The 17,142-nt window shown below is 41.0% G+C and overlaps 2 protein-coding genes across 2 annotated transcripts; one reads left to right on the forward strand and one right to left on the reverse strand.

The window, feature by feature from the left end:
• Positions 1–1,023: 1,023 nt before the first annotated feature.
• pdzph1 (PDZ and pleckstrin homology domains 1) lies at positions 1,024–10,147 on the forward strand. Its single transcript, XM_058617600.1, has 13 exons — positions 1,024–1,098; positions 1,918–2,003; positions 2,194–4,278; positions 4,723–4,884; positions 5,623–5,784; positions 5,886–5,987; positions 6,457–6,567; positions 7,576–7,754; positions 7,873–8,030; positions 8,739–8,781; positions 9,054–9,240; positions 9,473–9,608; positions 9,736–10,147. The coding sequence occupies exons 2-13, from the start codon at positions 1,946–1,948 to the stop codon at positions 9,833–9,835; spliced, it is 3,483 nt and encodes a 1,160-aa protein (XP_058473583.1). The 5' UTR covers positions 1,024–1,098; positions 1,918–1,945; the 3' UTR covers positions 9,836–10,147.
• Positions 10,148–10,373: 226 nt separating this feature from the next.
• macir (macrophage immunometabolism regulator) lies at positions 10,374–16,201 on the reverse strand. The gene is made up of 2 exons (XM_058618215.1): positions 16,085–16,201; positions 10,374–14,648 (listed from the first exon to the last, which is right to left on the reverse strand). The coding sequence occupies exon 2, from the start codon at positions 14,643–14,645 to the stop codon at positions 14,031–14,033; it is 615 nt and encodes a 204-aa protein (XP_058474198.1). The 5' UTR covers positions 14,646–14,648; positions 16,085–16,201; the 3' UTR covers positions 10,374–14,030.
• Positions 16,202–17,142: the final 941 nt, after the last annotated feature.

The following is a 17,142-nucleotide window of genomic DNA, read 5'->3' on the forward strand; positions in this document are numbered from 1 at the left end:
GAAACTCTTCTTTCACCGAAACTCAGACAAAATCCACTTCAGTTTCACGTCTTGATCGTCGTGTGACGTCTCGTCGTGATTTAAATGGTCTGTTTCCTGTTTTCCCCGTCATGTGCCCCGCCCTGATGTGTGTTTTTAAAGGTACAGTTCAGGATTTCTGATTTAAAGACACTTAAGATTCACCTTATAAAATCTGGGTCAGCTCAAGGATGTGTTTACAGCATTACACTAACCACTCACTTTCCCTGCACCAAAGAATGAGTCATGTAGATATTTTTGCCACAAATAAGTGATCTCATTTAACCACATTTGCAAACTTAAAAATACAAAATCACACTGAACACCACTAATTCTGTCTGATTTTTACACCTTAATATTAAATCTAAATGTTTAAATCTAATTTATGAGTGTAAACCTCATAAATACTTTGTCTTCTGTATCTTAAGCATATTTTTGTCACTTATTCTCACAATTAAACAACCTTTTCCACCAAGAAACAAGTTTGTAAAAGCCGCTCACTCTCCTGCACCAAACCCCATTGAGAAAATGAGCGATTTTACACCACAGCACACAGGAGTTGTTGTTCCACTGCCGCCTCCAAGACTCCATCTAAATGTCTTATGTTGTGATCGTGAGTTAAATAATGATGGTTTTTTCTGTGCGGTTTGGTGTGAGAAAGTGAGTGATTTACAAAAGTAACAGAAAACTTGAGTTTCCTGTTGGAAGAGGCTTAAAAACAAAAAGAAAGTTTGGTGAGATGTTATTTCTCTTGTCCCTTGTTACATACACTTAAAAAATCCCAAACTATCCCTTTAGTAACACGTGCCTGCCTGTTTGCTTAGTGTCTCTTAGATCTCTTAGGTCTGTTAAATCTGTTAGATCCCACATCACGACAACAACAGGACGAACGAGCACGAGCCGCTCACATCACGTTGGCCCCGCGGGATTAAACGTAATAAGCTGCTTTGCGTTGAGAATAGAACCGGTAAGATGTGGAGCATCAGTCTGAGACGTGTGTGGACAAGTGTGGACAGTGTGGACAGTGTGGACGCTGTCTGCAGGTCTGAGAGGAAACAAACCAGGACCTGACACCAAAAGGTACGCTTGAAATGATCCACTAAATTCTGTTCATGTGATGAAAACCCAGATTCAAGCTTCTTTTCAGCTCTGAAACTTTCCTTTAAACTCCGATTTCTTTGTTGAATGTGATTTCATCAGTTGTCTTTGGTGTCTCGTGTATATTTTTATGACATTTCTGTGTTGTATCTACATATAGACGGCGCTCATTCAGAGAGAATGATCCTGTTTACCTGCAGACGTGCCAACACCAGTCCTCTTTCTTTTAATTCACATTTAATTATAATAATAATAATATATATTATATATTATACATTATATATTATATATATAATATATATATTCATTCTGTCTGATTTTTATGTGAAAAAGTGTAATTTACCTCATACATCCTTTGTCCGCTTAACTCTTTTTGTATTTTAAGCATACGTTTGTCACTTAATCCCACAATTAAACAGCCATTTCTATCAAGAAACACGTTTTTTAAAACTGCTGTCTCTTCCTGCACCAAACTCCATTGAGAAAATCAGCGATTTTACATCACAGCACACAGGAGTTGTTGATCCGCTGCTGCCTCCATTAGTAAGTTTGAATGTCTTATTTTGTCACTTCAGTGTTTGAAAACATTTGCTCAGATTTACCTCAGTGACACAAAGTCACCACACGAGGCAGCAGTGGACCAGCAGGTCCTGTGTCACCCTGAGCTAAAAACGCCAGTTTTCTCTATGGACTTCGGTATGGGAGCGTGTGCCGGTAACAAAGTGCAACAAACTTTTTAGTTTAGTTAGACTAAAAAAAAAATAAGACATATGTTTGCTATAATTTTTCTCTTTCTTTCAGTGTATGTGAGGCCGAGCTCGATTTAAGAATGAGTAAGAGGGGGAGGAGGAGGAACAGCCGGAGGAAGAGCTCCAGCAGCAGCAAACGTGAGTCGCAGCTTTGGCCCGGTTAGCTGGGTGTGACAAGGTTAATCTGCAGCTTAGCTGAGTCACATTTTTCCCACACCAACAGACAAGTGCTTAATACCAACAGAGGTCACTTCATTCATTCATTTATATCTGTGGCAATTCATGTCAGAATATGTAACACAAAGATTGTTTATGTTTCGTCTTGCAGAGAGTGCGTCGCCGTACATTTTCCTGAAGCAGAACAAGAACAACAGCCCCTGCTACAAAGACGACGTGGTTGAAAAGGGCGAAACCGACTCTCTGCGCAGGGAAAATATCGGGACGGGATCCGACGACGAGGAAAAGTACGACAATGCTCCACCGCAGGAGAAGCGATATAAACAGGATTATCACCTGACTTCAAATCTGAGCCAAAGGAGCATTTACACCAAGACGACAGAGGACAAGGTGACGGGGGCGAAGATCGTGACGTCCGTGTCCATCAGTGAGGATTCGGCGCCAAAGATCACGTTTCAGCAGCGACACGAGCCTTCGTCCGAAAAACAGACCCACTCCTCGACACCGGTGACCAACATCATGAAAATCGACTGCTCAGGGTCCAGAGTGAAACTGGAGATTCAGGAAATTCTTAACAGTTCTGGGGTTAAGACCACGTTTGTTTTCATGAATGAAAATGTGGGCGGTGCCCGGACGACCTTCAAGAGTGAAGGGACAACGATGCCGGATAACGAGTCGTCTGAGCGTCCGCTAAATGTGACCGATCGCAGCGCAGATCAGAACTACAGCTTTTCTTTTGGCAGCGTCACTGACCGAGCAGACAATCCGGCAAAGACCTGGTACAATCCAAACTGTCAGTGCTACACTGGTCAAAAACAACAAATACCCACCGATTGCTCGTCTGCGAATCCACCGCCAGGCTCCGCACTTCAGATGAACATCAAACCTCAGGAGAAGAGGAAGTATTTTCAGAAAAGCTTCAGCATCGATCAGTTCTGGGACATTCCTCCACCGCAAGAGTATGCGGACATCAAATACAACACTTTGGAGGAGCTGAGGTTTGACCTGGCCTCCTCCAGGACCGGAACTTCGCCCACTGTCAAACAATGGCAGGAATTCCACACATCGCCCAATTTAACCCACAATGAAGAGGAGCAAGCAGATCTGGCTCCGTCTTTTGATCAACTGTCAGAGTCTGAAAACTACGATCCCACATTCGCAAGACCGTCCATGTCCACCAACAGATCCAGCTTCACCAACGAGTTCATCAGCCTGCAGAAGAGAAAGTCCTGGATTAGGAACAACAGCATTGCTGCGGTGGAACACAGAGCGTGTCCGTATCCACAGAGGCGGCGGCAGACGTTTCCCGGGATGTCAGAGGGTCTGGGATTGATGCAGGAGGACCTGCTGCTGCCCTGTACCGAGTCTTTTTCCTCGTTAATTATGTGCTCATGTCCCGAGCAGACGGAGACGCTGGAGATGATTCAACAGACCAACAACGACCACTTCCCCGATGACTCTTCGCAAACCGAGGTGAGTTCAACAGAACCCACAAACGGATACGACGGGAGGCAAACACTACTCAGTTCATTCTGTACGATCAATTCTGAGGACAATCCTGACGCTGGGTTCGCCATCTGTGGACAATCGCGAAGACAAAGTACCGTTAGGTGTAGTCACCAAGGATTCAAACAGAGCTCTTGTAAATACTTGGACAGTCTGGACACTGAGGTAGCAGACAGTGGGTTTGAACAAGAAATCGGGGAAGTCGAGTTTCGCAGCGGTGATGGCGTCATGGAGGAGCCTGGTCGAAGAACCTGTGCGATTCAAGTCATTCCTCCGTCCTGCAGTGGCTCAGAGGAGCAGATGTTACAGGGCCATCAGGTCCCACTGTTCCAGAACAATCCAGAGGAGGATTCAGACTCAACTCCACCAAAACACAAGTCCTCAGTCATGACTCTAACTGTTGGGACACTGGAGCAAAGGTTCCTGCAGATGGACTTAAGGTCTTCCCAGAGCGGTCAGAAGGAAATTTCTCTTGGAAGCTCATTGGAGGACATCGGTGTGTCCCCTTTTCAGGACAGAGATGTTAAGGCAGTAAACACAAGAGAGGAAGCAGAGAGTGAATGTAAAGCAGCAGGTGAGGAACCAGGAGACACCAGCACTTCTCAGCCACTAACGACAGAGGAGACAAAAGATTGGCGAGGAGGTGCCAGAAGATCAACGCCAACAGAAATCCACACGAAGGAGCAGCTCAGTAAAACCATCAAATCAAATAAACCAACTGTATCCAGATGTAAGTCACATAGAAGGCATAGTTTAGGTTGTCCGTTAAGTGTGATTGTCTGAGGTATTAAGCACACTGCGCTGTGAGCGCCACCTATACCAGGAACCAGCCTTAGACGCAAAAAGGGGTCACCAAATACATTTTACACCAGTTTAAGTCATTTTAGGATTATGTTTGGGGCTTTTTCTCGCTGTTAGACAGACATTTCCAACTGAAATCAGAAGTTTGTAAACTGCTCTATTTCCTGCACCATAGAGAGTCCATAGAGAAAATCAGCGATTTAAACTCACAGAGACACAGGAGTTGCTGGTCTACTGCTGATGTTATTTTCTCTATGGTGTGGGAGAGATATTGTAGATTTAGTTGGACAGATTTGATCCAGTAAGCCCTTTGTTAAGAGGCTACAACCAGGTTTTTCTTGTGTCCCCACTTAACGTGCCCCATCTTTTCCAGGTCCCAGCGAGGTCAGAGAGCATCTGAAGCCTGTGATGCATGTAGAAGCGGAGGGCGGCAGCTCTGATCACTGGGCCAAGAGACGCAAGCTCTTCAAGGACAGTAAGCAGTGGAGCTCGGCTGGAGGAAGCTCCATCACCAGTGACATCACAGAGGAATCAGGTGAGTCCCCAGCTATGACCAGTTTGTCTGTGCGTTTGAAAGGAACCGCGACAACGGTGCTGTTATCTTTCAGCTAGTTTTTGGCCAACTCGCTGTCGCTTTGTTGAAAGAAAGCTTAGCTTGTAACCAGAGAGTTTTTCTTCAGTAGTTAGCTGTGGGAGCGACTGGACTTGCTTGAGTTCCAGTTGCTCACAGCTAACTAGCAAACATTCACCGACATAACCAGAGAGTTTGCCAGGTCAGGGGCTGCGTTACCCTTGAACAAGGTACTCAATCCCCATTGTTCAATGTTCAGCAGACATTCTAGACCTTAGCCATGAGGGTCAGTTAAGAAATCTAATATGTGGTCATACTTGGTGGCAACTCCTAAAGAGGAAGAGAAGCCAGTTGAATATGTAGTGGCAGCTAATCCAATGCTAACAATTCCTAATTCTGCGGTAGACTAACTATATGATTGTTGGGTCTCATCTCCAGAACATTCTGGTCTGGATGCTCTCTTACCCAAGCCCCTCCCACCACATGAACTCAAATTTTTGACATTCCGCCCATTTTTTTTTCCGTCCAACTCTTAGACTCTTTTCTACTGAAGGAACATGTTTGTGTTAAGTTAAGTTTGTGCTTAGTAGAGCGGCCAGTAGGAGGCGCCCTCTCTTTCTGAACTGACCTGTGATTGGTTAATGTCTCCTGTCAGTGGCGAGATTTTCTAGACGTATCATGCCTTGTTTTATTTTCTTCTAGTGTCTGAGGACACGCCCTCGATGGACATGACCACCCGGGACAGTGAAGACGGAGGATTTTATATGGAGACGTTCCACTCTTCAGCGTGGATCTACCAAGGAGACAGCGTGGACTCGGGGGTGATTTCTCCAAGCCTCAACGCCAGAACTCGAGCTGTCGCAAGTGAGCATTGAGGGTTTTTTTTTTAAATTAAATAAAAATAATCCACTCCAGCATAAGATTAGAAAAGTGCAGAAATAAACATGTGTATGTTCTACTGACAGTTCGAGAGAGGACGGTGAAGATCAACAAAGGCAGTGGAGAGTATCCCTGGGGTTTTCGCATTCAGTTCTCTAAACCTATCACGGTCACCGAAGTCGACACGAGTAAGTAACATTCTGCATATAAAAATAGGTGTAAAGTGAAGCCAATGTGGAAGTGTCTGAAAGCTGTATTCTCTTGAATGTCCAGCAGGGGGCGAACACAAACCAGAAAAATTTGGCTCACGTCCACATGGAAATGGCACGAAACAAAAACGTTGTCTTTTTCTTTGTAGCCCTTTGCGTTTTTCACTTTCTACATGGAAACACAAGGCTGGCGTTTTAAGATTTTCCCACTCCGGGAGGCTTTTTTCAAAAAATACCATTTCAGGTCCCCTAAAGTTTCTGTTTCTATGTGGACGGTCCCTTAGCTTCTTCTCCTCACCTGTGTTAATTGTCTCAATCATTTCTGTAGTTTCTGATTTTCTGCGATTCAGCGTGACGTCCATTTTGTAAATGCTACAAGCTCCTACAGCTCTTTTTTTGTGCGATGGTTTGTGTAGCCGTGTGTGATTCTGTGTTGCCGTGGTTTCAGACGGAGCGGCTGAAGAAGCAGGACTGACGGTCGGAGACTACGTTCTGGCTGTGAACGGCATCGATGTCACCAGTATTCCACACTCTGAGGCTGCGGATCTGGCCAGACAAGGTACTGCATGTACAACTACTACATACATATATATATGTGTGTGTGTGTGTGTGTGTATGTGTGTAATAATATACAAGTACATGTACAACTGTATATAAGCTTCAATAATATATAACTTCATATTCAGCTCTCTCTTTATATATAAAATGTAGATATTCAGTATATTATGACCTATAAGTCTATGTTGTCATATATGTAGTTATACATGTTATTACATATGCAATTATATATTGCTATATTTATATACACATAGTTACTGTGTTACATATATATAAACATATGTGTGTATATATATATACACATTACTAATATAGATCTACATGTACAAATGTGTATACACAGTATAATGATATACAAGTAAACGTATAATAACATACGTAAAAATACAACTACGTGTGTAGGTACTATGTATACATAGTACCTACACACGTAGCCACATGAATATAACAATATATAACCACATATGTAATAACATGTAATATAATACATATAATGCATAGTAATACATGTATAACTACATATACGGCCATATACACTATACTGAATATCTACATCTTAACATAAGTATGTATAAGTCTACATACAGTGTATAATAACATATACACTATAAAGAATATATAACCAAATATACAGCATTGCACTGTGTAACACATGTATAACTCAATATATATACAGTACATAGTATTATACGTATGTAACAATATATAACAACATATGTAACTTTATGTATAACAGTACACATACATAACTACTTCATACTGTATATAACATTCAATGTGTGAAACTGCATTTATATTTATTCACATGTACAATATGGCAACATATATGTATATATATATGTATTATTTATTCACGTTTACATACTTTATAACTGCACGTATAATAATGTATATAAAGCTAAATGGAGCTGTGGTTGTTTTTAGACACTTAAATATAGAAAAAGTTTCATATTAAATCATTTCATTGAGGTTATGTTGATTGTTGTTGTTGTTGTTGTTGTTGTTTTAGGTCCAGATGTTCTGACACTAACCATCGGCTCGGACATCGGCCGTGGTCCTAACACCCCCCGCCCCGCGTGTCGGGGTTACCTCCACAAACGCACCCAGTCTGGTCTGATTAAAGGCTGGAGGAAGAGGTGGTTCGTCCTCACACACGACTGCTGTCTCTGCTACTACAGAAACAAGCGGGTGAGCAGAGCTGAGCGGACACCACATCATCATCATCATCATCATCACCACCATCATCATCATCATCACCGTGTGTGTGTGTGTGTGTGTGTGAATTTAACCTTGTGTTTGATCACAGGACGAAGGGAAAAGAGGAGCTCTGTCTGTGGTGAAGCTGGAGGGAGCTGAGGTGGGACGGGACTCGTCTCTGGGGAAACCCTTTGTCTTCAAGTGTCGTCCTCAGGCTCTCAACCGGGTTTTCTTCTTCTGTGCCACGTCCAACCAAGAGATGAAGAGGTACAACACACACACACACACACACAGACAGTGTTTCCCAGGAGCCGCTGTCCTGGATGTTTCCCTGCTTCAACTCACCTGACTTTCTTGATTCATAGATTCATTTTGCATCATAAATACATATATCTATATTTGTTGTGAGCTATGTATCGTCCCATATCAATGCAGTCGCTTTTATTTTGAAGTTCTGTGAACTATCTATCATCACTGACACATTTGTTATTATTGAGATATCATAATATTATAAGGTTGTCCACCCCAACTGATTTAATAGATACAACGAAATTGTTTAAAGCATGAAATTACCATGAATTTACCCACCATCTCATATGTGAGGATTATATTATTTATCTTGTACATGGGTTAGGCATGGCTAACCCTAACCCAACACAGAGAAGTTAAACAAAATTAGACATTTTAATAGAAATTCATAGGAACCTTAGATTATTTTTAAAATCTCTCTCTTGCACAACTAAATCCCATTTTATAGTCACATTTACGTTTTTCCCATTTCACGTTTATGATGGAATAAACCTTTGTGTTTTTTGTGAAAAATGAGTAACATTATCATTGTTTTTTAAAACTTTACTGTAAAAACAGTGAAGTTTTGAGGGAACCTTATTTTTAAGACGTACAAACATTTCTAAAGCTTGAGTTTCCGACATCGAGTCTTATTTGATTCCAATGTCTTGTATTTGTGATTTTTAGGTGGTTGGAGGCGATGGAGCGAGCGATTCATCCCATCACACAGGTAACTTTTCAAATCTGCTGAAAAACAAACGAGACTTTCATATTTTTTATTTTAGGGAACTTCAATACGCTGATGATACTGTGATATTTCTAACTAACAAGCTTAAAACATTTATTCTTGTGTGTATTATGGCATTTTCATGCTTTGGTTTCTGTTTCAAAGCACTTTGGTCCCCTGTGTGATGTAGAAATACAAGTAACCTACATTACATGACAATAATGTGACGTTTGATTTATTCATTTCGCTCTAATCTGCTTGACTGAATGTTTCAGAACCACGTGTGGGTCGACGTCACCCGGCACAACTCCAACCTGCCGCCGCTGGCCGTGAAGAACCCCGAGTGTCTCGGTCTGCTCCACAAAATGGACAAGAACAAGGACACGTGGTTGCAGCACTACTGCATCCTGAAGGACGGATGTCTCTACCTGTACAGCGGCATCCGTGCAACTCACGCACATGGTACGGACGCACACGTCTCACAGTTGTACATCGTCTTTGAAGAGATAAAGTGTTTAATATATTCTTAGGATGTTAAAGACTTACGATAACACAGATTTTGTTCAGTTAGTCTTTTGTGAAGTGGCTAAAAATCAGCTGAGTCTCCGTGTCTCAGGCTGGCTCTTTTAGTGTTTTTGAATTGGCGTGTGTGTCACTTCCTGCTGTGTGTGTGTGTGTGTGTGTGTGTGTTCAGGTGGGATCTACCTGCAGGGCTACACCGTGAAAGAGCAGCCGTACGCGTTCAAGAAATCCACCATCGAGCTGAAACCTCTGTCCGATGAGTTCAAGACTTTCCACCTGTGTGCCGAGAATCCTAACGAGAATAAACGGTGAGGAGACGACTCTACTTTTCATTTATTATATCATAAAAATGTGGCCTTGTTTTTGTGTGGATGTTCGTCCTAAAGGTCAGTGTCCTCATGTCCTCGTGTCTTCGTGTCCTCGTGTCCTTCACAGGTGGATCGTGGCCATCAAAGCTTCCATAAAGAAGTGGCTTCCTCTCCATCAGGTTCTGCAGGACTACATGAACCGACCGGCGGAGGAGACGAGGATGTGATACACACACACACGCATGGGAAAAACAAAAACCTCACCCTCACACTTCACACGTTCATCCTTTCACTGAGTTTTCATTTATTCGTTGTTATTTTTACTGTCATCACACATCTCTCTTTGTCCTGTTTTCCTTACATGTCAATATTTAAACCCTCATTCTTTTTTTTTTTACTTCTTCCTTTTTTCTTTGTTTGGTTTTGAACTTGTTTTTCTGTAAACTATGTACTTTTCTTTTTTTACTACTCTCTGTTCTTTCCACTGTAAAACATAATCATGGATGCAATGGATAAGACAAATAAATCCTAGAATCACACTGTGGGTCTCAAGGAAATCTAAATCTATCTATCCCAACATTGAAAAAACAGATTTTAACCAAATTCACAAAAAGCTCAAACAAATAAAAAAACATGGTCAATGTCAGCTTAGGTCTGTGACATCTTCAGAACACGTTTACGGAAACTGACGTTCGTGTCGCTTTTCTAAAACGCTCCCTCTCCCACACCAAAGTCCATCGAGAAAAACCCCACACATGAGACAGATTTAAAACTGTTGGAAATAAGCTTTAATCGTCTAACAGTCATCAGGTAACACGAAGCGTACAGTTTCTGTTTGGTTTAACAGAAGTGCATAAGAGTGAATTTACAGTGAGACAAGTTTGTACGGCCCCCCCCCCAGAGTTTGACATCAAAACAAGTTTCACATTTACAGTTAACTGTTCGGTTTTGGCTCAAATCTGTTTGTTAATGTGAGAGCTAGCCTCGGTGTCTGAGGCTCTCGGCACAGGAAGTGTCGTACGTCACACGACACACTGACAACGATGAACATAAATGTTCCGCTCAAATTAAACAACCGTGCCAAAACTCAGGGGGGGCGTGCCGACTCCTCGCAGAGCTGTAAGTGTTCACATGGCTTGCTTTTTCTTTTATGTTTTTTTTTATGTACAATATTGCAGCGTTTTACTGTCAACACCTGGCGGTTGCCGTGGCGACATGTATCACGGTGCACTGACGTCTCTGTGGTTCATATCCAACAGTGCAATCAGGTGCAGATTTTTAAAAAAAGAAGAAAAAAAGAGGGAGTTTTCTGCAGGCGAGGCGTTGGATTGAACGCATCCGATAATCCAGCTGTAAGAGGGGAACACACACACACGCACGCACACACACACACACACACACACTCAGTACAAAACAAAACCAAGAGATGCACTAAAATGGTTCCTAAACGATATCAACCAATCAGAAGAGACTGAAAATAAGACTCCACCCATGTTCATTTATACATTTCACTCTCCATATGTAGAGGATGTGATGCCATGTGATCATTAGATTCACCAACTTCCAGACTTAACTTAACTCAAAGGGATAGTAGGGGATTTTATCTGAAGTGTGGGTGTTATTTTAGAACAAAATTAAGTCTGTGACATCTTAAGAACATGTTTGACTGCTTTATCTCAGAAAAACTGCAGTTTATGTCACTTTGTAAACAGCTCCACTTCCCCCACACCAAATCCCATAGAGAAAACCAGCGTTTCTGAACCACTACATAGAGACGTTGTCAATCCACTGCTGCTCCCGTCAGTGTGTTTAAACGTGTTATTTTGCAACTTCTATGTTGGAAATAATTTGTTCTGAATTACCAAAGTGGCCCAAACTTGCTGAACGACGCAGCAGCAGACCAGCAGCTCACTGTGTCCCTGTGAGCTTAAAACGCTGATTTTCTCTAAGGGCTTTGGTGTGGGAGAGAGAGAGTGGTTGACACAAACTTCCCCTCCCGGCTTTCCTCCAGTGAGATAAAGCAGTAGACACATTTTTAATGCTCAAATTATTTAACTTCGCCTTTTTAAGTCATTAAAATATGTTAGCATTAAAAACCTCATACAACCACACTGGGGAAAAGACTGAACTATCCCTTTAAATTAACTGCCATCACAATCAAAATCAAATTATTTTTTTTTTCCATTTAATGATAAAAAAAAGAGGTTCAAAACACTGGTAATAATTGACAGTTGTAAATAAATGTAGTAACATAGTGAAACTTTAATCATACTATTGTTAATGCAGAGCGTTAATTGTTAAATAAATGGTCCACGAGCGTGGCTCCTCACACACGTACAGGCCTGTAGCGGGTTAAAGCTCTGATCTGTGATATGTGCTTTTCCTCAGCGTCTCCACACACAAACACACGAAAACACCGCCAATAAATAGGTTCACTAGTTATTGCTAAGTTTATATGATTCACATTGTTTCGTTTTTTTTTGTTTTTTTTTTTACCACACGCCTCGTTTCCACCACAGTTTTTCCTTCCTTTTCACGTCTGTTAATTCAGTCACGACTTCAAAACAGGAATTCTAACAAAGTACCTCTTAGCTAGCTTGTTTTTAAGCTAACTTCCTGTGACAAAGAGTGTGTTTGGAGAAAAAGTTAATGTTATCATTATAGCTAGGTTTGCTAACTAGCAAGCTAGTCTAGTCTTAAAAATGAAGACACCTTAGCAACATGTCCACAGACACCGGTGGGACAGTTCATCGTAGCAGCCATCTTAAATTTGTCACATAAAGAGCTGGAAATACAACTTCAGGGGGCGCTCTAATGGAAAGTCCCTACTTGTATCTGGTGGAGTGTTACATTTACATCGGAAAGTCGGAACTGTAAGAGACGTCACCTCCGACTTCATCGCGTTCCAGTTGAAAAAAACAGTTAAAAAATATCTCGGGCTAGCTGTTTTTAGCAATAAAAGAAGATAACAAGCGCTGTACACGTTAATTTGTACATGCAAGTGGTGTAGCAAAACGTCCAAAGTTGGTTAGTCACAAATACTAACGTATCTCAGGCTAGTCACTGTTAGCAGTCGTAACAACACTTACATGGTATTTTGCAAATAGAAATAGTGTAGCAACATGTCCACGACTAAAAAACATTTTATATGTGTCTGACTGACTTAACGTAAAAAAAATATGACTGACTTTACGTAAAACAAATCTGACTGACTTAATGTAAAACAAATCTGACTGACTTAACGTGAAACAAATCTGAATGACTTAACGTAAAACAAATAAGACCGACTTTACGTAAAACATATCTGACTGACTTAACGTAAAACAAATCTGAATGACTTAACGTAAAACAAATCTGACTGACTTTACGTAAAACAAATCTGACCGACTTAACGTAAAACAAATCTGACCGACTTAACGTAAAACAAATCTGAATGACTTAAAGTAAAACAAATAAGACCGACTTAACGTAAAACAAATCTGAATGACTTAACGTAAAACAAATCTGACTGACTTTACGTAAAACATATCTGACTGACTTAACGTAAAACAAATCTGAATGACTTAACGTAAAACAAATAAGACCGACTTAACGTAAAACAAATCTGAATGACTTAACGTAAAACAAATAAGACCGACTTTACGTAAAACATATCTGACTGACTTAACGTAAAACAAATCTGAATGACTTAACGTAAAACAAATCTGACTGACTTAACGTAAAACAAATCTGAATGACTTAACGTAAAACAAATAAGACCGACTTAACGTAAAACAAATCTGACTGACTTAACGTAAAACAAATCTGAATGACTTAACGTAAAACAAATAAGACCAAAGCGGCAGCCATCTTGGAATCAATCCTATGTCAGGGTTTGTGAGTTTGCTCCAAAATGTCTGAAATCTGACTTTCCTTCAACTGAACGCCCCCTGAACTCGGAAATTTCAACTTCTGACTACAACTGGAACACCCCCAACTAAAAAAAGGAAAAAGAGGGGAATGCTAACAGCAGCAACGGAGCAATGGCAAGATGTCAGCCGTAAAACATGACTTTAATGCTTTTATGAACCATGTGGTATGAATGTACAGTCACTGGCTCCTCCTGAAGAACTATAAATAAACATCTGAACAGACGCAGACCTGCGTGGAAACGAGGCGTTCAGGGCCTCGTTACATTGTGAGGACTGATTTAAGTGATTTCCCTCACGACGTCACCTGTACGGCACGAGGTTAAAAACCCCGGCAGTTAATCATTTAACTGGATTATCAGACTGTCTTCGTTAAGAACTGCTTTATAATCTGAGTACAAATAAACCGAGCTGGAAATAGCACCTAAAACCTCACAGGGCGAGGGACGCCTGAAAAAACAACAACCAAGAAATTAACCAAAAAAACACACAAAAAAAGGCCGTCCAGTGCATTTCATGTCTTGTTTCTGGGAAACACGCGCTCTCCTCGCAGGGTCAGGTGCTGCAGCTGGTACTGTAACACCTCAGTGTCCGACGACTCTTTGATGCAGATTTTGTCCAGATTAAGGTAATCCAGAGACTTGGACTGGGCGCCTTTTCCTTTGAGCAGACAGAGTGGCAGTGGGCTGTGCAGGCTCCTGGCAGGTTCACTCGAGCTCGGCATACGCCGCCGCCTCCGCCCGTTAGCGGTGGGGATGTCGTACGGTTGATAGTAGCGATTTTTGGCTTTGAAGATTCTCGATGAGCGGTGGACGCCCAGGTCCGCAGACTTGGGGATGGCGCTCTGGACGGGGCCGGGCACCTCCTCTGATACCGGACTCTTCTCCGGGGGACCTTCAGACCACTTGTGGGCGAGTTTGAGCAGCTCCTCGCCGGTGGTGAAGCCCACCAGGTAGTTGGAGTCCATGTGCAGGATCTGGTACCCAGCTTTGATGGGAGAACACGGCGTGCTGGAGCAGCGAGGTCTCTCTGCTTCTGGTTTCAGCGTGGCTTTGATCTCAGCCGCAGGACAAATGGAGACGTGTGTCCGGGAAACGCCACTGAGATCCATTTCCATCCTGACAGACATGTCCTGAGATTAGAGAGAGAAAAATCAGTCTGAACGCGTCATGGCAATGTATAAAAAAACACAAGACGTACAAGATACAGTCGTAGGTAATTGCATGCTATCGCTAAAAACATGGCTATTAGCAAATACACCAATAAAAACAGGTCTCAGTCCCTTCCACAGACAGGAATCTGAAGTTTTGTAACTCACTAAGTCATAATAATGAAATACTTAGTCCTAATAATCAGATACTAAGTCATAATAATGAAATACTTAGTCTAATGATCAGATACTAAGTCATAATAATGAGATACTTAGTCCTAATAATCAGATACTAAGTCATAATATTGAGATACTAAGTCATAATAATGAGATACCAGGTCATAATTTTGAGATATTGACTTAATGACAAATGAAGTCATTAAGTAATATAATAATGAGACGATGTATAAAAAACACAAACAAGATGTAAAAGATACAGTGTTAGATAGTTGCAGTGTAATTACATACAGGCCTGCTGTCACTAAAAACATGGCTATTAGCAAACAATAAAAACAGGTTTCAGTCCCTTTCCCAGACAGGAAATTGACGTTTTTAACCGACTCACTCCCCCTTCTCTATGCGATCTGGTGCAGAAGAGGTTTACTGTTGAAAAAAGACCATTTTACAACAAAATAAAGCAAAGAGTAAATATTATTATTATTATTATTATTATTATGATTATTATTATTATTATTGTTGTCCCTGTCTGCCAGCCATGTTTCTTGTGGCGGGGCCACAATCGATTAATGACCAATTAATCAAATAATTATAAATATATAACTGATTCCCAAGTTGGAAATCCGAGTTCCGAGTACAAATGAAACGTACCAAATGTTGGTGTCTCATACAACGACATTTAAAACTATCCCTTTAAATGATATGATGGTTCGGAGACTGAGACTTTAGGAAAATAACAATTTTATTTATTTATTTAGTTGTATGACCATTCGCCACTGCTGCTGCTGCCATGACGACGCGGCGGAACCAAACCCAGCCGAGAGAAAACAAAATAACCCAGAAACATCACCGCTACAACAGGCCTCACTCATTCTCACACACACACACACACGCACACGGGTTGTGAAATGTTAATGTTAGGTGAGATGACACAGTGAAAATGGCTGAGCGACCACCCACAGGCCCGCTTCATCCCGCTTCATCCCGCTTTATCCCGGTTTATCCCCGGCCTGTGCTGCTGCTCCTGCAGGAACACACACCGGTACTTGAACACACCTGAACCCGACATGTTACCATGAGAGGCGCGCGAGCTTTACCGCGACGCACCGATCGTTCGGTTCGCGTTTGATTGACAGCTGGAGAAAAGGACGCGTTTACGTGACTGCGAAGATACGGGATTTAAAAAACACAAAGAAAGAACCCGTGTTTTTAACCGAATAGAGTCGGACTGAAGCACAGACCTGTTTAACTGTGTGATGCTCCGGTGATGAACCTGTCGTCGGTGTCTGTTCTCCAGCCTCTGCTCCCTCTGTTCACCGTTAGCTGTTCCGTCAACAGCGGAGGAAACAACACTTCCGGTCCGGCGTTTTTTCTTTTTTTTCTTTTTTCGGCCGACGATAGAAATCTTTACTATGGAAGCCCGTTTCAGCCACATGGCAATAAATAAAAAAATAAAAAAATAATGTAATAGTAATAACACAAATAATAATAATAAAAATGAGAAAAAAGTAATAATTATCAGATACTGAATCATATTATTAAGATACTAGGTCATGATAATGAGATACTTAGTCATAATATTGAGATACTAGGTCAATAATGAGATACTAAGTCATAATTATCAGATACTAAGTCATGATATTGCTATACTAAGTCATAATAATGAGATACTAAGTCATAATTATCAGATACTAAGTCAAAATGATGAGATACTAAATCATATTATTAAGATACTAAGTCATGATAATGAGCTACTAAGTCAAAATTATCAGAAACTAAATCATATTATAAAGATACTTTGTCATGATAATGAGATACTAAGTCATAATATTGAGATACTAAGTCATAATATTGAGATACTAGGTCAATAATGAGATACTAAGTCATGATATTGCGATACTAAGTCATATTATCAGATACTAAGTCAAAATTATCAGATACTAAGTCATTATATTGATATACTAGGTCAATAATGAGATACTACATCATAATTATCAGGTAGTAAGTCAAAATAATGAGATATTTAGTCATAATAATGAGATACTAAGTCATAATTATCAGATACTAAGTCAAAATTATCAGATACTGAGTCCTAATATTGATATACTAGGTCAATAATGAGTTACTAAGTCATAATTATCAGAAAACACTGTGAACGTTGACCTTTGGACGGCGAAGGAAATGTATAACCATTTAATGAATTATCTCAGAAACACTGGATTAATGTGGAGGATCAAAGTTTGTTTTGGTCTGTTACTCTTCCAGTCCGGTGGGTGGCGGTAATGCATTTATACGCTGG

Source organism: Solea solea, chromosome 19 (assembly GCF_958295425.1).
Source record: "Solea solea chromosome 19, fSolSol10.1, whole genome shotgun sequence".
NCBI classification, from domain to species: domain Eukaryota; kingdom Metazoa; phylum Chordata; class Actinopteri; order Pleuronectiformes; family Soleidae; genus Solea; species Solea solea.